The 22,383-nt window shown below is 31.6% G+C and overlaps 1 protein-coding gene across 2 annotated transcripts; it reads right to left on the bottom strand.

Annotated features, from left to right (window-relative positions):
* Nucleotides 1-2,140: 2,140 nt before the first annotated feature.
* Nucleotides 2,141-18,479, bottom strand: LOC130828848 (CBL-interacting serine/threonine-protein kinase 24-like). 2 transcript variants are annotated; one of them, XM_057694863.1, is made up of 14 exons: nt 18,054-18,478; nt 16,262-16,324; nt 16,097-16,168; nt 15,800-15,907; nt 15,577-15,651; nt 15,434-15,487; nt 9,736-9,861; nt 8,349-8,438; nt 7,868-7,990; nt 7,511-7,630; nt 7,244-7,360; nt 4,788-4,844; nt 4,619-4,693; nt 2,141-2,757 (listed from the first exon to the last, which is right to left on the bottom strand). In XM_057694863.1, the coding sequence occupies exons 1-14, from the start codon at nt 18,225-18,227 to the stop codon at nt 2,662-2,664; spliced, it is 1,350 nt and encodes a 449-aa protein (XP_057550846.1). In that variant the 5' UTR covers nt 18,228-18,478; the 3' UTR covers nt 2,141-2,661. The 2 variants fall into 2 exon arrangements, with proteins under 2 accessions (XP_057550846.1, XP_057550847.1); XM_057694864.1 differs by lacking the exon at nt 7,244-7,360 and having other exon boundaries at nt 18,054-18,479.
* Between the last annotated feature and the right edge of the window lie 3,904 nt (nt 18,480-22,383).

The raw sequence follows: 22,383 nt of genomic DNA, 5'->3' as shown, positions 1-22,383 counted from the left end.
ATTGCTCTGATTCGAACCATCTTCTTCGCCAACCTTGCTGCTTTTTGCACCAATCATCTTCAAAAGTGAAATGTGAAGGCGACAAGTTTTTAAAAAAGCTGGGGCGCTCAGGTCGCAGGCCGCGACTAAACTTGTGAGCCGTGACATGCTGCTGATATGTTTTTTCTGCTTTAATTCTTTCCCTCTTTCTTGATTTTAATAATAATAATAATAATAATAATAATAATAATAATAATAATAATAACAATAATAATAATAATAATAATAATATTTGGTAGTAATATTAATCATAATAATAATGATTAGTTATACTAATAATAATATTAATAATAATATTTAGTAGAAGTTAGTAATATTTAGCTAATAAAAACTATAATAAAAAAGAAAATAAAAATAATAAAATAAAATAAAAGTAAAGCTCTATCAAGTATCGAACGCTCTTTGGTAATGTGGTGATGTTGTCATGCTTCAGGATATGACTACGTCGAGCATCCTTTTCAAGTTGATTGCGATGAACCGATCTGAAGCGACATTGTCAGTGAGTAGTAGCAGTCCCTTAAAGGGATTAATCAGACTACTTTTCTTGGAATTAGTTTTAATAAAATTGTTTTGAAATGGTTAATTGTTGACACAAATTCGTTGTGATTTATTATGATGATATTGTTATATAGGTTAATGGATTGGGCTTACGAGCTGGTCGTTGACGGAGTGGTGGGACATTGTCTCCTACTTCATGTTTTTGAGGTTAGTTGTCATTCAGATATTGACTAGCTTCTCTCTAGAGCGACATAGCCTTAGAGCTATAGGGCACCTCTCAAACTAGACTCCCTGTGCGCACAAAGATCTAGGAACTGATCTTGCTTTTAAATCTTCCATTTTGTTTAATCATGTTTGTTTTGTTTTGGATTGCTTTTGCTCATTCAATGTAAGCTGACTCCCTGTTGTTTTCATCTTTTAGATTGCCTATAGATTAGTACTGACCGAGAGCGAAGGGATATCATAGGTGATTAGAGTATATCTAGATGCTATTTTGGATTCGAGTATGTATAGAAGTTGTAGTTTGTATGTTGGGCTTTAGTATGTGTGTAGTAGATTTGGTTATGTTGACGATTTTGGACTTTTATAGTTGGTTGTATGAGTATTTTGGATTTTGGTTTAGTTGTTTTGATTAAAATTAGTTGTGACAATTAGGTTCTAGATCCTTTGACCCTTTTTTACGAGCTATGCTTTGAGAATTGAGTTCTTTGGGTTAGTAAACCCGTGATGACCTATTTTGCTTAATCAACGACTAAGTCGGGTTGTTACATTAAGTGCCTCCATCAATATACACATAAATCATACATTAATCAATACACTTAAACACACACATAAACATTCACATTAAGACATATTTAATCATCCATTAACATATTCATATAGGATTCCATCTCTATGCACACAAGAACGCATACACTTGATTGTGCTCTTAAGACACAATTTACTTTTAAAATATTATTTAGTAATTATAATAGCCATCAATGAACCATTATGATTTTGCATCTTAAACTTTAGAATTGATGATACAAGTACAACATTTAATGTAGCTTGTGAATTGTTGAGAATAAACCAAGAATAGTAAAAGAGATAGGGTAGCTACTGCATCGAATGAGCAAGAGGTAAACAAATTTTTAAATTTAATTTTCTTTATTTTTTAACATTTTTAATAAAAATATTTCTAAATTTTATAATCAATAACTAACAGGTCATTACCCAATAAAAAAATAAAAAATAAAAAATAAAAAATAAAAAACTTCAAAGTTCAACCCACCAAGTTGAATTTGCAAAGTTAAACCTACTAATGTGACAAGAGCTAAGCCCAACCAAAACAAGTTTTCCTATTTTTTATATTTATCTTTCTATTTAATAAACTTAAATTTTTTTTTGAAAGAGTAAACTTAAATTAATAAACTTAAACTTTTGAGATGAATAATTATAACTAGAAAGCAAATTTAGATTTATTGTAGAATCTTACAATTCTACAATTCGACAGGTCTAAACGATTCCATAAACGATTCCAAGTAGAATCTCGTTTTTAACAACTTTCCTGATATCTCCTTATAGAATAAAATATTCTATTATTAAATTACATTAAAACTCAATTGCTTATTTTTTTTAATTATTTTGAAAAATGATAAGATTTTTCTCTACAAGCTTAATTTTAAGATGTAACAACCAACCTGCATATACATTATTGAAAATAGCAATCAACGTTCTAAAATTCTTGCAGCAGAGAAGTACATTCAATCGATTTGACTCACCTTCTCCTAATTTATTGACAGAACACTTCAAGACAACTTCATAAAGTCCTTGTAGAAACATTGCTTTGAGACACCACCTCTTTGTAAACCACGATTGATATACATACCCGCTTCAATTGTCTGTACACAACCCAGCCTAATCCCAAAAAAGAGATGCCAAATTTACAGTGGTTTTTCTTAACATATTCCATTGGTACATTAACAAGCATATTTGTTTATCTAATAACAGACTAAAAATCCCCAACAATTATGTGGCCTCTCAATGGCAACTACCTTGGAGAGTATGTCTATTCATAAACTTGTTCTGCTGTTATTCTCTGCTGTTATTCATAAACTTGATTTTGCTCCATTAGATTGAACCAGATCAAGATGACATTGCTTTAAGTAAACTCGGATGTGCCAAATGTTCTTTTGGTTTCCAAATGATGTTGTCCAGTTTAGCACAGAAAGACTTGTAAAACTGTAGGCCAAAAACAAAAGAAAATTTTAGAAATTGATGGTCGCCTGGTTGGTGTGGGTGCCATAGATGCTGGTTAAGGAAAGAACTGCATTAATGCATATGTTCCAACTCAAGAATCGAGTGAAAAGTATCAATTCAGTTGACGCACATAATTTTCAGATGGCAAGGAACGCCAAATTAAGGAGTAAAAAGATCATGAATCCTTCCCATAGATTGGGATGAAGTGCAAACTCTATAATCACTTCTCATGCATGGCAAAAAGCCAAGAACTTCACAGCTAGAGGGTTTTCAAAAAAAAAAAAATAGTATTCATTGATTACTCAGTCATAGCTTAGACGAACATTGAATATAACCTGGTAGTAAACAATCCAACCCAAAATGACAAGGTAAAAGGTGTTCTTTCTAGATCTCAAAATGTGAATGCATGTATGATTAGAAATCGACACGAGTTAGGACAGGTATGCAGGCACGACTCTAAAACCGCAACAGTAGGCCATGGGTGGACCATGCTCTCTATTTGTTTAAAAATAGCATGGCCCGTCATTTATAACAAATTTTAGGAAAAAATAAAAAAATAAAAAAAAATGTGTTGTGGCTTGCAGTACTGCCCGCGTGCTCGTGTTCACAGGCCACTGTTTGAAGATGGTCGAAATAACACAACACGGCTGAAACTGTTTGTGGCCGACCAAGACAGAACATGCTAGTCACGTGCCCCGCTTCAGCATGACCTATGACGCCCAACACATCATGAATTTCATGTCTTTGCATGATACTTGGATTCTTGCTGTATAAATAAATGTTCAACATACAAGATTGGATAGAGCTTAAAATGACTCAGTTGGAATGTCGGATACATATCATAGTTTGGGTTGGATCTCGATAATTAAGTTTAGTTGATTTTAATTATTAAAAAATTGTATAATATTATAAAATATACTCATTTGTATCTCAACACAAATGTCCTCATTAATTTTGCACAAATTTTAAGAAAATGTAAGTTTGTCGATAGAGGTAAAGTTGAGGAATCTTGTGGGGCATACAAATGTAAACCCCACAAATAGCTTTCTAAATAAGAAAATAGGAAACTTGGGGTGAACCGACTCAATATGTAAATCAGACACTTGTGCTTAGATGGAGGGAATTGGTTTTTAGGTAAAACGGAAAATTAATGTTTTCTACCTAGAAATTTTCTCATCCTTCTTGAAGTGGCAATAAGGGGGCGAGCTATGGCAGCCTTAATTTTCACAAGCCACTCTAGTAGAGATGGCAAACCATTTTCACCAAGCTAAGGAACGAAGAACTCATAACATTGTAATTCTAGAGGATTGCAATATGCAACATAGTACACATAGCCATAAGGAGGACAAAATGAGAGCATTAAGGACTAGCAGGCAATGGATATTTCAATAGTCTAGTACATGGCAGTGACAATGTTGGAGCAACAAGTGGATAGGTATCGGGGATGCATTTCAAAAGGTAAAATACTCCCAGTAGTTTTGCAGATGGATAGTCAAAGAAAGACTAGTACAAATCGTAATAAATGAGGCTATAGTAGAATGAATCTCCCTATGATGATAAAGATTTCGTTGTGAAAGAAAAAATTGAAAGGTGAAAAACTCCTACATTATATCATATTTTACTCGCTGGATTTACAGCGATAATGATGTAAAATGACAGCTTTGAACAGCCAATGTGTGGATTCGCAGATACAATGGAGAATGACCCATTGAAGTTAGCCGATAACTCAGGCGTTGAGTTGAAGTTATGAATGTTAGATATACTCATGTTATAACATGCTTATCCTTTATATGTAGTACCAACCATAGTGCCTACTGAAAAAATGCCACTGATCCATGCTAACCTTGTGGTATTCAAGGGTGTCACCAGCAGCTTTGCGAACATCCACCATGAATAGTGAGGGTGCAACTTCATAGATCTGAAATAACAGAGATGTTTAAGATACTATTAGTAGTTAGACTCCATGAAACATATCTCAGAGCTAACATAGTTCAGCAAAGAATGAAACTTACCTCCAGCACCACAGCGAACGGGCCTCTCCTATTTGAAGATACTCCTTCAAGTCTTGTCTGAAGCAACCAAGATAGTGAAAAAGAATGGTCAAAATTGGATTAATTAAAAAAAAATGATTTTATAGTACACTAATTGAACCTGTGACATGAAAGAAAATAAAGACAAAAAGAAATGATAAAGCTTAGCCAACTAACTAAATTCAAGGGAAATAGTGCTAGAAAACTATTTAATTTAAGCCATGCAAAACTGCCTTCCATACCATTAACCTCAACGAAATATCAACCTCACCCAGTAAAAAACAAAAAGAACAATGTAACTTTGTCAATAGTATTATAACACCAATGGAAAATAGCATGCATCAACATCATTTCTTCAACGATTTCAAGATGAAGCGGATATATAATTTCTATTTGGTGTCAATAAAGTGACTAAAAGATTAATTGGATGGTTTTACTATTGTTAATAGAACTTTTGAGTTGATAGTGGCTTATGGTGCGATTCAGAGACTTGGTTGTGGCTACTATATACAAAGAATGTCTTTGACGGAGTGGTTTACGGACAGGTCAAACTTAGGATTACATCTTACAAATCATACGAAGATACAAAAGTAGAGCCTGAAAGCTTATGAACAAGCACTGTACAAAAAAATAAAAAAAAATAAAAAAAAAAACAAAAAGGGAAATATTGCCTTTTTAGTTTGATCCATCCAGACTGAGTTGTCAGCTCAGTGTATATACTGTTTAAATAATATAAGTTCATAAAGAATGAAATTCCTCAAAGCTGTGAACCCTGTACAGCTATTGTATCATTTGCATGCGTTTTTATATCTTGAGAGCTCTTGTAAATTGCAACTTAATTTAAGTATTCACTCTGTAACTTGATGGTCATTAAGGGCATAATGGATTGAGGATAAGGCGTTAGGGCAGTAACAAAAGTCAAAACAACAAAAACAAAGAAAAGTAGTGGTGGTTGCAAAGAAAATAAAGGTTACTATAAAGATCATAGGATCGCGGCATTTGTGAAGAAAATAGAGAAAAGGGGGAATTGTTGCTCGCATTTGGGGGGTAATATGTTACCCTAAGGAGGTGGTGGTAGTCCATTACCCCCTTCCCCACTCAATGAAAGTAATAAATCCCCGTCACTCACTTTCATCATACTTTCACGATATTACTCTCTTCACCCCCATCTCATCACCTATTATTATCTCAATTCACACTCATTTTGCTGGTTCGACTTTTATTACCACTTAAGTAATTATCTTAATCCACAATGCCCCAATAGGGTCGTTAAGAGAGTAATTATCCAACTATGTTATCTACTTATATAAAAGAGGGTTTCTCAAATTGTAATTAGGTTGATGACAATTTTCAATAAGAATTTACCTCATTGGTACAGAATCCAAATTGTAATTAGGCATATTCCCGGATCAAACAGCTTCATGCAATCCTTATAATTTTATTTCAATTTCATATAATGTTATTTTCTTCATTCATCAAGAAACCAACAAAAACCTCCGATTTTGTAATCTTGCCTTGGTCAAAATATCATAAGATCCTTCATTTGGGCGACCATAATGTAAACCTTTCCTTCCATCCCTTTTTCTCTTTATTAAATACTAGATAATACCCGTACGGTACGATGCACGACTTTATTAAATTTTCTAACATATTTGTATAAACAAAAAAAAAATTTAATTTACGACTTTATGTTTTAATCATCTCAAATTATCCTATAATCATTTAATAAATAATATTATAAAGATTTTATAAATAATTGAAAAAAAAATAAAATAAAATATATGATTGACTAATACATTAAATGATGTGACCTAAAAAGTAAAAAAAATCAATTAATATAGATAATATTATAGTCATAATTAGAAAGTAGAAAAGTCAAAGATAAAAATATTAGTCAGAATAACAATGACATTATCATGGAGTTTAGAGGGAACATTTTTATTGAGGAAGTGATACGTAAGCAACTTTAAAAGTGATGACATCAATAGTGTTTTGTTTTAGTAATAGTTATAGATTATCCGACTGTTTCCTCCACCATTTTTATCCAACCACAATGTAAGATGTATCATAGGAAAAAGGAGATTCTCTATGTCCTTCCCTTGGCTTCCTTGATATATATCTACATAAAGAAAAACAGATCCATCACTCTCCATCCACTTCCTTTCACTATGAATCCCCTCCTGCGAATACATTGTTAAGCATTACTCCATTCATCTAGCAAGAAAGAACTTCTAAAGCAGGCATAGCTTAACAAATTTCAAAATAGGACTTTGATTACATACATAATCAAGAGCTATGGAATACTAACGGTAGGAAGGGACAAGAAACTGAGTTCATTTATCACTTGGCATAAACCTAAATCAGCATAGAGCAGTATAAATGCAAACTTACACCTCTGCCTCAAGAAAAATAAATTTGTGCTAAGTTAAGATCTACACCTTGTAGTTACGTGTATGAACCTTGAGACCCATTGATTCAGCAACGGTTTCAATTGTCGAAATTATATTTTTTGGAGATTCGCGTGAAACAAAACGGGTTTGTCTCTTTACATAATCCTATAAAAACAAGAGTGAAATGTGTAGAAAGGCAGAAATTAGTATAATATGTTCAAGAAAACTTGCAAGTTACCAACGCAGCCACCAACTGAAATTTAGTTTCTTTAACTACTGACTAGATTACATTTATTTATTTGAACACGAATATACCTGGCGCCTGTCAAAGAGAGCTGACAGATTTAGACCTTGAGATAGGGTAATCATTTCAAATGCATTCATTATCAGGGGTCCCCGGTCCATATGCCTAGACTGTTCAGTCACATAATGGTCCTGCCGTATAATTTCCAAGAAAACTTAATAAGTTACAGAATCAGGCAAAATACAAAGGCAGGGACCAGCTACAACGTAACAACTAAAACTGAAAAGAAGTAACATACATTGATAAGACAACTTGTGACAGAATCAAGACGAATAAGATGCAGCAAGAATTATTAACATATGTATGCACAGGAATGCCCGGAAATATTGAAGTATAGAATGGAATAGACCAAGTGGGAGAAACCTGACCTCAATATCATCAAAAGCAGCACGAACATCATCTAAGTTTACTTCTTCTTCCGCATTTTGTCGTGCAGGAATGTAGTTCACTTGAAACCAAGGGTCATTTCTAATTTCTTCAATTGTAATACGCTGTATCATCAAAAGAACATATGAAATATGAGGGAAAGTCAGCAAAGTTTCAACTTTCAAAATCTTAAGTTATAGCAAGTTTATTGATCACATTATTTGCTACAAAGTTCAATCGGAAACAACTTCTTTATTATTAGCTATGTAAAGGAAAGTCAAAGACTTTTCTTCAATCAAGAGTTTCTTTCAATATATTTATAAAAAGTATATTAGAATAGAAAGATATCATTTAACAAGATCACAGTTCCCTTAAATAGTTGCACACTGATGTTTCTAATTTTAAGTCAAGATATCTAAATCGAGAAGGATGAAGAGAAAATTTTTCTACTTTTTTTTTTCCTGAATAAAGTTGTATACTTACAGTTTTGGGATTGGGATCGAGCAATCTTTCTATCAATGATTTTGCATCAGGTGAAAACCAGAACGGGCAAGAAAATGCGGCAGAATTAATCTGCAGGTACATCACAGAAAATATCACATGCAATTATATTTCTTTATAAGAGAAGGAATTTATATTTATTTATAAGAAAAAGGATATATGTTTTGTTTAAATCAGTAAAGCCCCCAACTTTACAAAAAGCATACAACTACCACTCATAGTAATTGAAGAACTCTAATGGCTTACAATGCATTTAAATCTATCAATTTTATAAGAGAACAAGAAGCACAATAAATTCACATAAGAGGTACTATGATCGACTGAATCAGTTGGGTATAATTATGTTTCAAAATCCAAGAGATAATGAGACTGCAATGAACAGCCTAAATTATTAGATCTCATAAAGCCAATGAGATGTGTAGCAGAGTAACCTAAGGTTCATTGTTGACCATTACAATTAGAAGCCAATGTACACAAAACGTGTTCAAGGAACTCGTGGACTCGACATCAAATCCATGTATCCAACAAATTCAATCCGCTACTACTCTGAAATTGAACAAATTTTACATGATTTTTCAAGCTTCAAGTTTACAACACAGCTCAAAGTCCCAAAACAATATACATTACCTGATGAAGAGAACACTTTATAACTGAAGATGTCAAGCATTAACCATAAACAAGGGTGTTTCCAAAGATCAAACTATACAACAGACTAATGGGGAAGACATATGAATTTTATGATGCACTATGAGCTATGGTCTTACTGAAAGGACAGAGTGTCTGACTTTTTCATCCTCGTTGTCATATAAATCAACAACTAGAAAATTAAAAGGAACATTTATTTTGGGATAGAGTAACAGAAAAGGTTAACCTGGGATTAGATGGGAAGAAAATAGAGAATTGCTTCCATATAGTTATCACATTCATAAAAATTAGCAAACCAGAAAGTAAGTAGGGAACGCTTCCATATAATCATCACGTTTCAAAAATTAGCAAAACCTTAGTAATAGAAAATAAAAAAACAAAGCATTTAGGAAACCTGAAACTCTGGTATCATGAATCAACCTTAAAAAAGAAAGCAGCTGTTTGAAAAGGCCATTCTGGACAGATTATGACTCAAGCAAGACGAAGGGTGAGAGAACTAAATACAGATATGTGCCTCAAGTCCTTAAAAAAAGCATCTTAAAGAAAATAACAGATAGCAAGAGTTGTTTGTTTCTTCAAAAAGGAGAAATCATCACCTAAATATCTGGGATACAGCAAAAAATATAAAAATTCTAAGTCAAAGAACATTAAAGAACATCTAAATGCAATTTATAAAATATTCTAAGTGAGATTATGGGATAAAGCAAAAACATAAAATAGTCACCTTTTGGTACAAGGTAGCAAGAGTTATTTCTTCAAAAGGGAGAAATCCAGCTAATAGAACATAAAGAATGACTCCACAAGACCAAATATCTGCAGCAGCCCCATCATATCCTTGGCCATTCAAAACCTATGATTCATGCAGGAAAAAGAAAGCCAAGGTAGAAGACAATGAATCATCAACTTATTCTCAATTACAGCTGCAAGAAATACACTTGATAGTGGCACTAGCATTCAACAACTAAGTGTTTAGAAAACTCTAGTTAATAGCGTCAATGAGAGACAAGAGGTTAAAAAACCAATAGAAGTATCAAGTTCAAGGCGATAATTTCTTTTGTGAATGGCATCAATGTTTAAATACCATCATAACAAGAGACACTGCACAAGCATCTGAAAAATCCAAAGCAAGTAATAACAATAATTTAAAGGTGTTGTTTACATACTAGCCTAACCTTCTAGACTGGTGGAGAATTACTTTATTCAATCTAAATTTTGGTCTAGAATCATCCTAATCAGAAGCTACGTTACTTATACATTGATCTGAGTGTCAGTGTCCAACACATGTCCGAGAGTCGACTCGGCCTTCAAATTATTGAACACGAGGACAATGTCTGAAATTCAGACACGGACACGGACATGGGCACTGCAATGAGCATCTACATAAATATATTTTATAACAATAAATATTAATCTTTCTTTTTCTTTTATTATCACAACTCCATTCCATTACCCTATGTCTTTAAGTGGCTTCCACCTAGGGTGGGGTCTAGGAGGGTCAGGGGCATGCAACCTTATCCTTGTTAATGATAAAACTAACAAAGATATTATTCCCTATCTCTTTTTTTTCTATTGTAAAATTAAAAAATTAGCAATTTTTTTTATAAATCTTAAAGAAAAGTTTTTCATATTTAACGTTTAATTACTTAAATTTGACATAATTTGGAGAGTATTAAATACTAAAATATATCATGCCTAAGTAGATACTAGAATTCTAAAGTACATTATTTAATTAAAACCTTAATAACAATAACAAAAAAGGAGATAAAAGAAGAGAAAATGAATTTAAAAAATAAAGAATATAAGAGGAAAAAAAAAGAAATATGAAAAAAAAAAAGAAAAGGAATAAGAAAAAGAAAGAGAAAGGGATCACGTATGACAAAGGAAAATGAATGGGCCAAGCCCAAGAATTTACTTTAAGCAAATTTACATAATCACAAAATCAAAGCTATTCCTCTTTGTATGAATTGCAGTGATGGGTCATCTTGTGTTCTTGTCACTTCACCTCCATGAAACCAAAGGTATTCCTCACTCTCTTCTTGCTTTCTCTTTCTCACTCCTCTACTTCCTCCTCTCAACTTCTTTTTCTCCTCTCTAATAGAACATTTAAACCTAAAGTGGCCAGGTATATCATCCCGTGTCCGAGCCATGTCAACACGGTACATCAAAGATTTTGATGTCACATATGAGAAGAGCTCGTGATTGGTGCATAATATAAGAAATCACAACAAAAAAAAAAAAGAAAACAAAAACAGATAAAAAAATTTGTTAATGATTGAAGGGCTTTAGTTCTAAATTTCACTTGAAATTTTGTGAAACACATATATGCAAGACATAACACAGGATAAATTATTAAATGAAAAATCCAAAATGCTCCCATGGAAAAAATTTAATTTTAAGAAAAGAACACGTTAAACGCGATTGCAATCAATACCATTGAAAAAAAAATCATGGATATTGTCGCGATTGCGTTAACAGGACATGACACCTTGTTGTCTTGCTACTCTTTTGTAGACATTGCAATTTGAAGCGTTAACTAAAAAAATATTTTATTTTTTATAGTAATTTAAGTTTTTAAGGAAATATATATCAATTAAAGCTTATGAAAGTCCTTCAGACCCTAACACACTTTAAGAAAATAAAAATGGCTAATATGTTATAATAATAACTTATAATATAATGGTTGTAATTTCATGATTTCAAATCACAGGTTATGTAAAGTTGTTTTGCGGTTTGGTAAGCTCAAAATTTTTTATAAGGCGATCGTTACTCTTAACAACCTTATTTACATTCCATAATCAATATACCGTTTGCAGGCCCGATGCTAAACTTTTGAGGGCCCTAGGAAAAACAATAATTTAGGACCTTTCAAAAAAAAGCACAAGAAAATAACATCACTGAAATGATTCATTGTTTGAAGAATGAAGAACATATGTTTTTTAGTGATGAAAATTCTCCAAAATTTAAATTAAGAAAATTGAGATATAATTCAAATATATAGGAGGAAACAATTTACAGCATACCAATTACCATCCAATACAAACAAAAAGTCATGACCAAATTTCCAAATGAAACTCATCATGTGCTTTAATCATTTAACTATTATACAACAAATATAATCAAATAGCATATCAGTTGCACTTTCTGATAAAAGTCCTCAAATTTATGAATATAGATATGAAGTAGGGAAAACAGGAGAAATAAAAAGTCAACAAAAACTTATTAATTATATACACATACATTCTTTCATTTAGAAAAACCCAAAAGTTTAACATAGCAACGTAATCAAGTTTCACCATCTCCCTCCCCTTAAACTTAATTTTTAATTTTCTACAATATCACCCATTGAAACAAAATTTGATATTAAGCACCCATTTATTCCTAATACATACAAAATACACTCTACAATTGATTAACTCAGAATAAACCAAAGTATTGAGACTGTTAACTTTGAACACACAAGGTTACTTATTAACCTAAGAAAGCTGGTTACTTAAAATATAATTCATCACCATTAGACTATATAGTAAGTCCAAAATGTATAGACACTTGACGCAAAAATTAAGAAACCAATCCACCATATTAGTTACTAAATCAATGAAGTAAATTAATTTGTACAATAAAAATTATAAAAAAAGAAAAGTGATGAAATAACATTGTCTAGTAGCCTAACTCTTTGAACGTCATGCATATAGTAGTCTATATGCCTAAATTCCTTGATCATCAACTTACATCATCAAATGATCATCATGGATGATCGGCCACCATAATCAAAACATCATTAACATTAGTTGTCACAACACTTTAGTCAAACCAAGATCATAACCATCTTCAAGCTATTTGTTTGATCAACCCAGCATCTTATTACAATCCTCCTTTCACCTACTACTATCATCTTCGATTATCACCATCATCAACTTTATGATCATCGCAAACAGCCTTTCTTGATCATTCATTACTCATCGTCACAACCTTCCTTTAGCATACCCTAAACTTATCAAGCGCCTAAAGCCATCACAACCTTCCTTTACCATACCCTATATAAGTAACCTACTATCATGGAAAAAAATCGCGCTCGCGGATGCGTTTGCGGAAACGGTCGCGGTGTTGCAGAAAACGGCTATAACGGAAAAATAACGCAAATCGCGACCAATGCGGTGTGATTTTTGGAAAAAAAAATCCATAAGGGGTTTTGAACTTATAATTGCATTTTTGTTGTTGAACTACTATAATTATGCAATAATATGCAACTAGCTATTATAATTGCAATATTTGATTCTTTTAGTGTATAATTAATTAACTTATTAGTAATTAGTTAACTATTTTGTTTATCAACTAAAATTATGAGTAACTATAAATTAAGTAATCGTAATAATTAAAGTTAATGGGTATTAATAAAATTTTAACGGTTGACAAATAACATTGTAACGTTGAAATATCGTTATAACGGTAAAATAACGGGCGTTACACGTTATATAACGGTCAACACGGCATTTTGACCGTAAATTTTTGTGAACCGTTATATAATGGGATTTAACATCGAGGCAACTTTCAAACAGGTTATATAACGGGCGTTACATAACGTAACGGAGGAGTATTTATTCCATGCGCTACTATAATAGGTAAATATTTGACACAACACGTTCAAAGTTAACACCCCCAATAGTTGAGTGTATTCAGAGTTAGTTTATGGTACGGTGAATTTTGAGCAGATGGCCAGAGTCAAGTGTACTAAAATCAAATTTTCTCTCATTAAAATTACCTTCTTTCATGTTCAAGAACCTAAAAAAGTTCCAACAATGGTGAAGATTAGCGTCATTGCAACAAGATTTGACAAGTGCAAACAGGGCCAACCACCAAACTCACTGCCTAAATATCTCCTAACTTATATGCATTGCGTGATAAAGCGATTGTAGAAAGATGTGAATATAACGGCGGAATAAGAGATTATATTGGAATTGTAAGTATGAAACTAGAAATGGAATTGAGGTAGACGCACTATTAAAAGAAGAACAGAAGCTCAAATGTCCTTCTATTAGAAATGCTCCAGTTTATATAAATTTTGAGTAAAGACGCTCAAAGAGACTGAGAAATGTTACGAATAGTGAGGCATGAAATATTTAATGGAAGCTTAACACCCCATTTTCTTGAGTGATGGAACTTGAGGTTGTTGACTATATATGTCCCCGTCCCTTCTTGCTTTTTTACCCTAAAGATTCTAATAGGTCAAAAACATTTAATGGATTCATTTAAAACATCCTTAAATTCGACAGATGTGACGAGTGTTTTAAAACCTAAATAATGCTCGTTTCCAAAAGACTGCAATCGCTGCCATAATATTTATCCGTACTTAGTTGATAAATTAAGCAAGCATTTATACACCCTCATCTAATCAGGCATTTTAAACCTCATAATTTAGGCCTTTTAGAAGTCAAGCTAAGAGACAACATAAGCAACAATCTCTTGAAAGAAAAGAACAAATCCATGTGTTCTCCTGTCCAGAAGGTAACCTAATATTTTTTGTTTTATACTACATTTTGACATTTGAAAGAATGGAGGTCCAAGCAAGTAATCCAAATAGCTAGGATTAAACAAAACAATTGGATAAGTTACTGAGCAAAACTCTTTCTTTTGCTAGAACTTCCCAATCCTTTTCCTTTAACGCTTCAACCCATAATCCCTATCCTTTTCTTTTAATACTTCAACCCATAATCAAAATTGTAGCTGGGCGTCTGGGCCTATAAAAAAATGAGACACTTATCATGATAGGATAAAAACACCTTCCTTCTCCCTCTGGATAATATTGACTCACAATTACAAGCTACTGTACATTCTAGTGTCACTTCTTATAGCTTGTAAAATTACTCCAATGCAAAATTAGTCATAATTTATCCCCTAGAATTTTGTTTATACAATGTCAAACAGAAATAGTAAAATCTCGATGAAATGATTATTGCTTACAACACCACCATCAAAGCTTTAACCCTAAAAAATCCGAACAAAGTTGCATTGCATATATTTCTTCCATTTTAGAGAGACCCCAAATCAGTGCCCATGCCCAAAATATTGAGGCTTAACGCATCTCGCTTGCATACATTGTACTCATACTTAAGGCTAAGTAGGCATAGATATTTTCCCTTTCTATTTATGCCAGAATAGTCCAAACTGAATTATCTTAAATAACTCCTAGTCTCCTACAAAGATACTTCCAATTTGTATTTGTTAGTATGTAAATACTAATAAGCATCAACAAACTTTGTTATTAATTTACTCCACTAAATGTTTTCAAGCATCTCATCATTGTGCACCAAAATCAGACTCAATAGCATAAAAAAGGTAAACAAGGTACCAAAATCAGACTTCAAAAGAGAGCATAGTTTTTCCAGGAGAAAATACAAATATTGCAACGGTAAATAAAAAAGTACCTCGGGTGCAACATAATTAGGAGTTCCACATGTGGTGTGAAGAAGTTTAACTCCCTGCACGAAATAGATATCATCAAAAAATTCACCAAGGGAAATAAGAATAAAGCTTAGTACTTCAAGGCAAGCAACTTGATCATGCTTACTTCTTGAGGTAAGGCACTAAGCCCAAAATCAGAAACCTTCAAGTTTTCACGAGCATCAAGGAGGAGGTTTTCTGGCTAACATTTGTAGGATTCAATAAAGAAGGATCAAATTGTGTAGACATTAAAAAAATCAATCAGAAAAGAAGCAATCGTGAATCTTTAAGGGAAAAAAAATTTCACGTCAAAAGGATATCAATCATTTGAAGCAACAAAAGATATCTACCTTCAAATCGCGGTGATAAACACCCTTTCTATGACAATGAGAGATTGCATCAACAAGCTGTTGAAAATATTTTCGAGACTCCATCTCAGAAAACTTGCCTTTGTGAACCTAAACACTTAAAGCAAAGACAAAGAAATAAAAAATAAGAACCTGCTTAGTCAGAAAACAATATTCAAGATGACGATATCAAGTGAATTACATAACTAGGGAAAGTTTCCTCAAGAGCTCTATTAATCTTCAACGTAAGTCATCCACAGAATGTCAATAAGTTTCATTACAATAGTGGTAGAGCCTTACAATTTTATCAAATAGCTCCCCACCTGGCACAAACTCCAAAATTATGTATATCTTGGTCCTGCTTGCTAAGACCTTCAAACGTGTAGATAATATTAGCTAGGGTGTGAACTAGGAGCTCCCATTGAAAGTTCGAATCATTCCAATTAGGCTAAAATAATAGCATACCTCATGTAGCCTGACGATGAAAGGATGTCGAACAATCTTCATTATGGATATCTCACGTTTGATCTGCAAATGGTAAAGATATTTTAAATCTTTTAGATTAAAACACCAACTATGGGTCTGATACTTAAGCTAACAGCCCAAGTATTTTAGAGTTCAACCTGAGTTGTTTCGAAAGCAAATGTGCAACTCCACACAGTAAGTTTAAACAAATTATTGATGCTTGGCAAGTTCAGAAAGAATAATGTTCTCATTCAAGTTCAAAAAAGATGTTTGATGGGCTTCAAAAAGCATGAAATTTCCATCCAATTAAACAAAATTTTAATCTTGCTTGGTTCGGAAAGAATGATGTTCTTATTTAGGTTTGAAAAAAAGTTTTTTGGTAGGTATGCAAAGAATGGCATTCATCTTCAATTAAAAGAAAAATTATGACATTGTTATGCTATAAAAAAATGACGTTTTCATTCAAGTTACAAAAACCGATGTTTGCCAAATTAAAAAAGAATGATAGTCTCATTCAATGATAATAATGACTTTAGTGTGTTCGAAAAGAATGATGTTCTCATTCCAAAAAGTGATGTTTGGCATGTTCGAAAAAAATGGTGTTCCCGTTCTAACAAAAGGTAAAAAATATGACCTAAGTTCGAACAAGGCCCAACATTTTAATATTCTAACTAAAGCAGCCGAAGCCCAAGCATTTGAAGATACTTAATGCAAGTTGCGTGTTGAAGATTAAACTAGGCGCAAAAATTTTAATATTCTAACTAAAGCGGCCGAGGCCCAAGCATTTGAAGATACTTAATGCAAGTTGGGTGTTGAAGATTCCACGACGCAAATTGAGAGGGAATGGTGGACAATAATATAAGTAGAGTTAGAATTGTAATAATTATTTATTTCCTAAATCTTGTATGATATCTTTTATGATATTTTTAGTGAAATAAAGAAATATATATTTCCTTATTAAATAGAGATTAGTAGACTCTATTAAAAATAGAGGTCATCAATTGTAAATAAACACAAGCAATAAAAATAAATTTTTTTCGGAAACTTGTTTTCTCTGTCTATCTTAGAATACGTAAAGATGTAAATTTTCCAATTTTATACCAATTTTCGCCTCAAATTAAGAACATCCCATATAACAATTTGAGTATCAAATCATTGTAAGTGACTGCTTAATTGGTAAGCAACACTAACACTCCTTTATTTGAACCAAATAGAAGAATCACATTTGACTCATACACCTTCACAAGCCTTAGATTTCAACTCCTATGATCATCCACAACATTCTACTCTACTCCTTTTGTCTAACTAAAGTATACTCTTACAAATTCAATTTAGTGTGAACTAAAAGTATAAAATAAAAAATAAAAAAAAAAATAAAAAAAAAACACCAAAGTGATGAGATATATTAATCCACAAATTAATTACTATTCTTGTATCTTAATATTAATCTGCAAATTGATACCTATTGTGAACCTCGACTTCCTAAATTTAACCACACAACAATGTCAAGCCTTAATCCTAAACAATTGATCATCAATATATAGTTTCAATGTTCATCCACACAACACTCCTCCAGTTATTTTCATTTTCTACCATCCAAAATTTGTACATCCAAATCATTTGTATACTTTTAACCATAAACCAAAAGGTGCAATACCAAAAAATAATTTGAAACAATCACACAAATATAAAATCCATCATAATTATTGCCAATTTATAGGCCAAAATAAAAATACATAAATCATATCATCATCATAAAAACAAAATACAAAAAAGCACAACACTTTTATACCTGATCAACCATCCTATGTTTGAGAATAGTAGTTTTCGCCAACACTTTCACGGCAACACTTTCTCCAGTTTCCGTATTGATTGCAAATTTTACCTTCGCAAAAGTTCCTTCTCCAATTGTTCTCCCTAATTCATATTTCCCTACTCTCCTCGTCATAGTCATCATCGCCGCCATTTTCTCTCTCCTCTTTCACCTTAAACCACCATGGCAATAATCACGAATTTCAAGCTTATCGGAGAAACCTAATTTCTTGCGATCGCCGAATTATTTTATCGAAATAGAAATTCAATTATAGGTAGAAATTTGATTAGGTTTTTTTTTAATTAATTTAGTTTAATCTCTAGGGTTTTAAAATGGGATGATGAGATACAGTGGTACAGCGAAGTAGAGCTGGTAAAATAGGCGGGTATGAGAGCAAACAGTTTGTTTTGGTTGCTTTAGTGTGGAAAATTGAAAAACAACTTATTTTGATAAAAAAATATCTATAATAATTCAACTTTTTCATAACTTTTCTATAATAATTTCGTCTATTGATTAATTATGAATATTCAGTTTTATAGAGTATTTGCCTAGAGTAAGCTTAGATAACCCAATGACCTCCTATAGTAGATAAATCACCAAAAAAAATAAAATGAAAATTAATGTAAAATTAGAGAAACGTTTTAATAATTTACATCAAAAGTTAAGAATAAATAAAAAAATCAAAAATTTTTAACATTTTTTAAAAAAATTTATTCATTTTTTTTCAATTTATCTTTTTTTTTTTTGTAAATAAAACTTGCTACTCATGGGAAAACCTGGGCATAAAACTTTTTTTTTCAATTATCAAAAGAAACAAGGTAAAAAGAATCTCGGAAATTTCCCAAAATCAAACAAAGCTTTCAAAATCTTTTGTTATTCACGTGAAAAAACTAGGCATAAATCAAATGCTTGTACCACAAAGAAAAAGATTCAAGAATTATTTATTAACGACTCTGAGTTAAGAGATAAAATATCTAAAATTTTATTACAAACTCTTGAACGTACTTCTTCTTCTTCAAAAAAGAAGATGATGAAATTTTACAAATTAATGATCAAACTTCTGATTCTGAATCTTTGATTTCTTCCTCTCCTATCAAATGTATTAATGTTTTAACAAATAAAGAGAAAAATGTAGAATTTCTTTTTGATCTCGTTGACAAAATCCAAGATAAAGAGATCAAAAGAGAAACCCTACTGAAACTCAAAATATTGGTTTTGGGCGAAACCTCTACTTCAAAAAACAAAGAAAGTATTCCAATTCCACAAATTGAACCTTTCAACATTTCAAAATTATTAGAAAATTACTCTTCTAAAGAAATAACTTTAAAGTTGATTCCTATTAGGAATCAAACTCTTTCTATCAAAGATCTTCAACTTGAAATAAATAAAATCAAAGAAGACATTATTTCTATCAAAAATAGTTTAAAGATTTTAGAAATCAAAGATTTCGAACTTGAAACAAAATTTTCCTGTTTTAGAAAACCCCATCTGCAAAGAAAATCTTTCTTTAGGAAAAGAGAAAGATGATGGAGATGATGATGATTTTATCACCGTTATTAATAAAATTAATTTTCAAAAATGGTACGCACCAGTTACTTTTCAAATCGGAGATTTTCAAAAAACCTATATAGTTTTAATTGATAGTGGAGCAGATCAAAACTGCTTAAGGGAAGGATTAGTCCCAACCAAGTTTTATGAAAAAACAAAAACTCGATTATATAGTGCAAATAGTTCACCCATGGATATTAAATATAAGATTTCAAAAGGAAAAATTATAAATGAAAATTATAGTTTTACTAATACTTTCATTATTATTAATGATATTAAAGAAAAAATAATATTAGGTACTCCCTTTTAACTCAAATTTATCCCTTTTGGATTGATGACAAAGTTGTTCATAAAAGAATTTTAGAAAAACAATTATCATTTCCTTTTTTAAGTCCCATGTTACAAAAGGATATTAATTTATTACAAAATTCTTCGATAATACAAAGTATGAATTTAATAAAGCAAAAAGAATTTCAAATTTCCTCTTTAAAAGAAGAAATTTCTTTTCAAAGGATTGAAGAATAATTGCAATAAAAAATTTTTGGTTTAGAGAATATTTTTAAATCAAAAGTTTGTGCTGATATTCCAAATGCCTTTTGGGATATAAAAAAGCATATTGTCAAGTTGCCATATGAAAAAAATTTATCTGAAAAAAAATATTCCTGCAAAAGCTAGACCCATCCAAATGAATTCTAAGCATCTTGAATTTTGCAAAAAAGAAATTCAAACTCTTTTAGATAAAAAACTAATAACTCCATCCAAATCTCCTTGGAGCTATGCCGCATTTTATGTTATGAATGCAGCAGAAAAGGAAAGAGGAGTTCCTAGATTAGTTATTAATTACAAACCTTAAAACAAGGTTCTTCAATGTATAAGAAACCCAATCCCAAATAAAAGAGATTTAATAAATCGCTTATATAAAGCCAAAATATTTTCAAAATTTGACATGAAATCTGGATTCTGGCACATACAAATTGCTAAAGAAGATAGGTATAAAACTGCATTCACGGTACCATTTGGACATTATGAGTGGAATGTATGCCTTTTGGACTAAAAAATGCCCCTTCTGAGTTCCAACATATAATGAATGATATTTTTAATCAATTTTCTTCATTCATAATTGTTTGCGTAGACGATGTTTCAATTTTTTCTCATGATATTGATCAACATTTCAAGCATTTACATATATTCTTAAACACTGCGGAAAAAAAATGGTTTAGTAGATCTACCACTAGAATGAAATTATATCCAAACAAAAATTAGCTTTTTGGGAGATGACATTTATAAAGAAACAATCAAGCCAATTACAAGGTCTTTAAAATTTGCAGAAAAATTCTCTAATGAAATCAAAGACAAAAACGAGCTACAAAGATTTTAGGGATGTCTGAATTATATATTAGATTTTTTCCCAAAGCTTAGACAAATTTGCATGCCCCTCTTTCAAAGAGTTCAGAAAAATCCGCCTCCTTGGTCAGAGATTCATACTAAGACTATTATTGAATTAAAAAAAAAATCAAATCACTTCCATGTCTAGGCATTTCAGATCCATCTGCATTCATGATAGTAGAAACAAATGCATCAGAAATAGGATATGGTGGCATATTAAAACAAAGGATAGATACAAAAGAACAATAAGTTAGATTTCAAAATTATTCTACCATTAAAAAGGAAATTTTATCTATAGTATTATGCGTTTCAAAATTTCAAGATGATCTTTATAACAAAATATTTTTTTGATAAGGATCGACTGCAAATCTGCAAAAGAGGTTTTAGAAAAAAGATGTCAAAAACATTGTTTCTAAACAAATTTTTGCCAGATGGCAAACGATATTATCAGTATTTGATTTTCAAATAGAACATATTAAAGGCGATCTTAACTAGAGAGTTTCTACAGGGACATCATAATGCCAAGGAAGAAGAATCAACAAGAAAAACTCAAAGGGTTCCAAAGTTCAAATGATTACGAAATGGAACCAGATTCAAAACTAAACAAGACAGAACAAAATCAATTTTTATCCTCAAAAAATCCTCAAACTCCTTTATCCATTTCAAACAAATTTACTCAACTAAGTGATTTCCCCCCACTTCCATATTCAAAAATTGTTCAAGAGCCTACTTCACAAAATATTATTCCGAACTCAAAAGAAAAAGAACCAATTACAAAAGCACCAACAAAAGGCTATACCAAATCTGCATACATTACAAAAACCGAAGTAGAAAATGTATATCTCACTAACTTTACAATTCCTCAAAGTCCACAAATTATTCATTCGATCAATCAAAAAACTTTTCCAAAAGGTTGCGAATGGATACCAGAAAATCATTTTAAAACTCAAAGGTTTTACGAATTTATTTTAGTAGATTCAAACTCTGTTGAAATCCAATATATCAAGGATTCTTCAGAAAAAATAATTTATTCAAAATGTATTTTTAAGAAAATTATTTCTTCTGCAGAATGGGGAGACCCTTATGCAGAACGCATTTTTTCAAAAAGATTTTCCCCACAAAATTACTCGTACTATGATTACAAAATGGCCTGGTATAGAGCATTTATATTCAGACCATTTGATCATTCATGGTTTTTTATATTTGACAAATATTGTCCAAAGAAATATCCCATGTGATTTTATCATTGGTGGTATTTATTTGGACCAACTCCTCAAATTTATCCAAAAGAATGCAAAAGGGTTTCACAACTTTTGTTGCCAATTCAAATAATCAAGCCTATGAAACTCCAGTCATGTTTCATGCAGAATTTAAA

Source organism: Amaranthus tricolor, chromosome 12 (assembly GCF_026212465.1).
Source record: "Amaranthus tricolor cultivar Red isolate AtriRed21 chromosome 12, ASM2621246v1, whole genome shotgun sequence".
In the NCBI taxonomy this organism is placed as follows: domain Eukaryota; kingdom Viridiplantae; phylum Streptophyta; class Magnoliopsida; order Caryophyllales; family Amaranthaceae; genus Amaranthus; species Amaranthus tricolor.
Note: the sequence above shows the minus strand (reverse complement) of the source record. Positions and strands in the feature narration are given on the sequence as shown.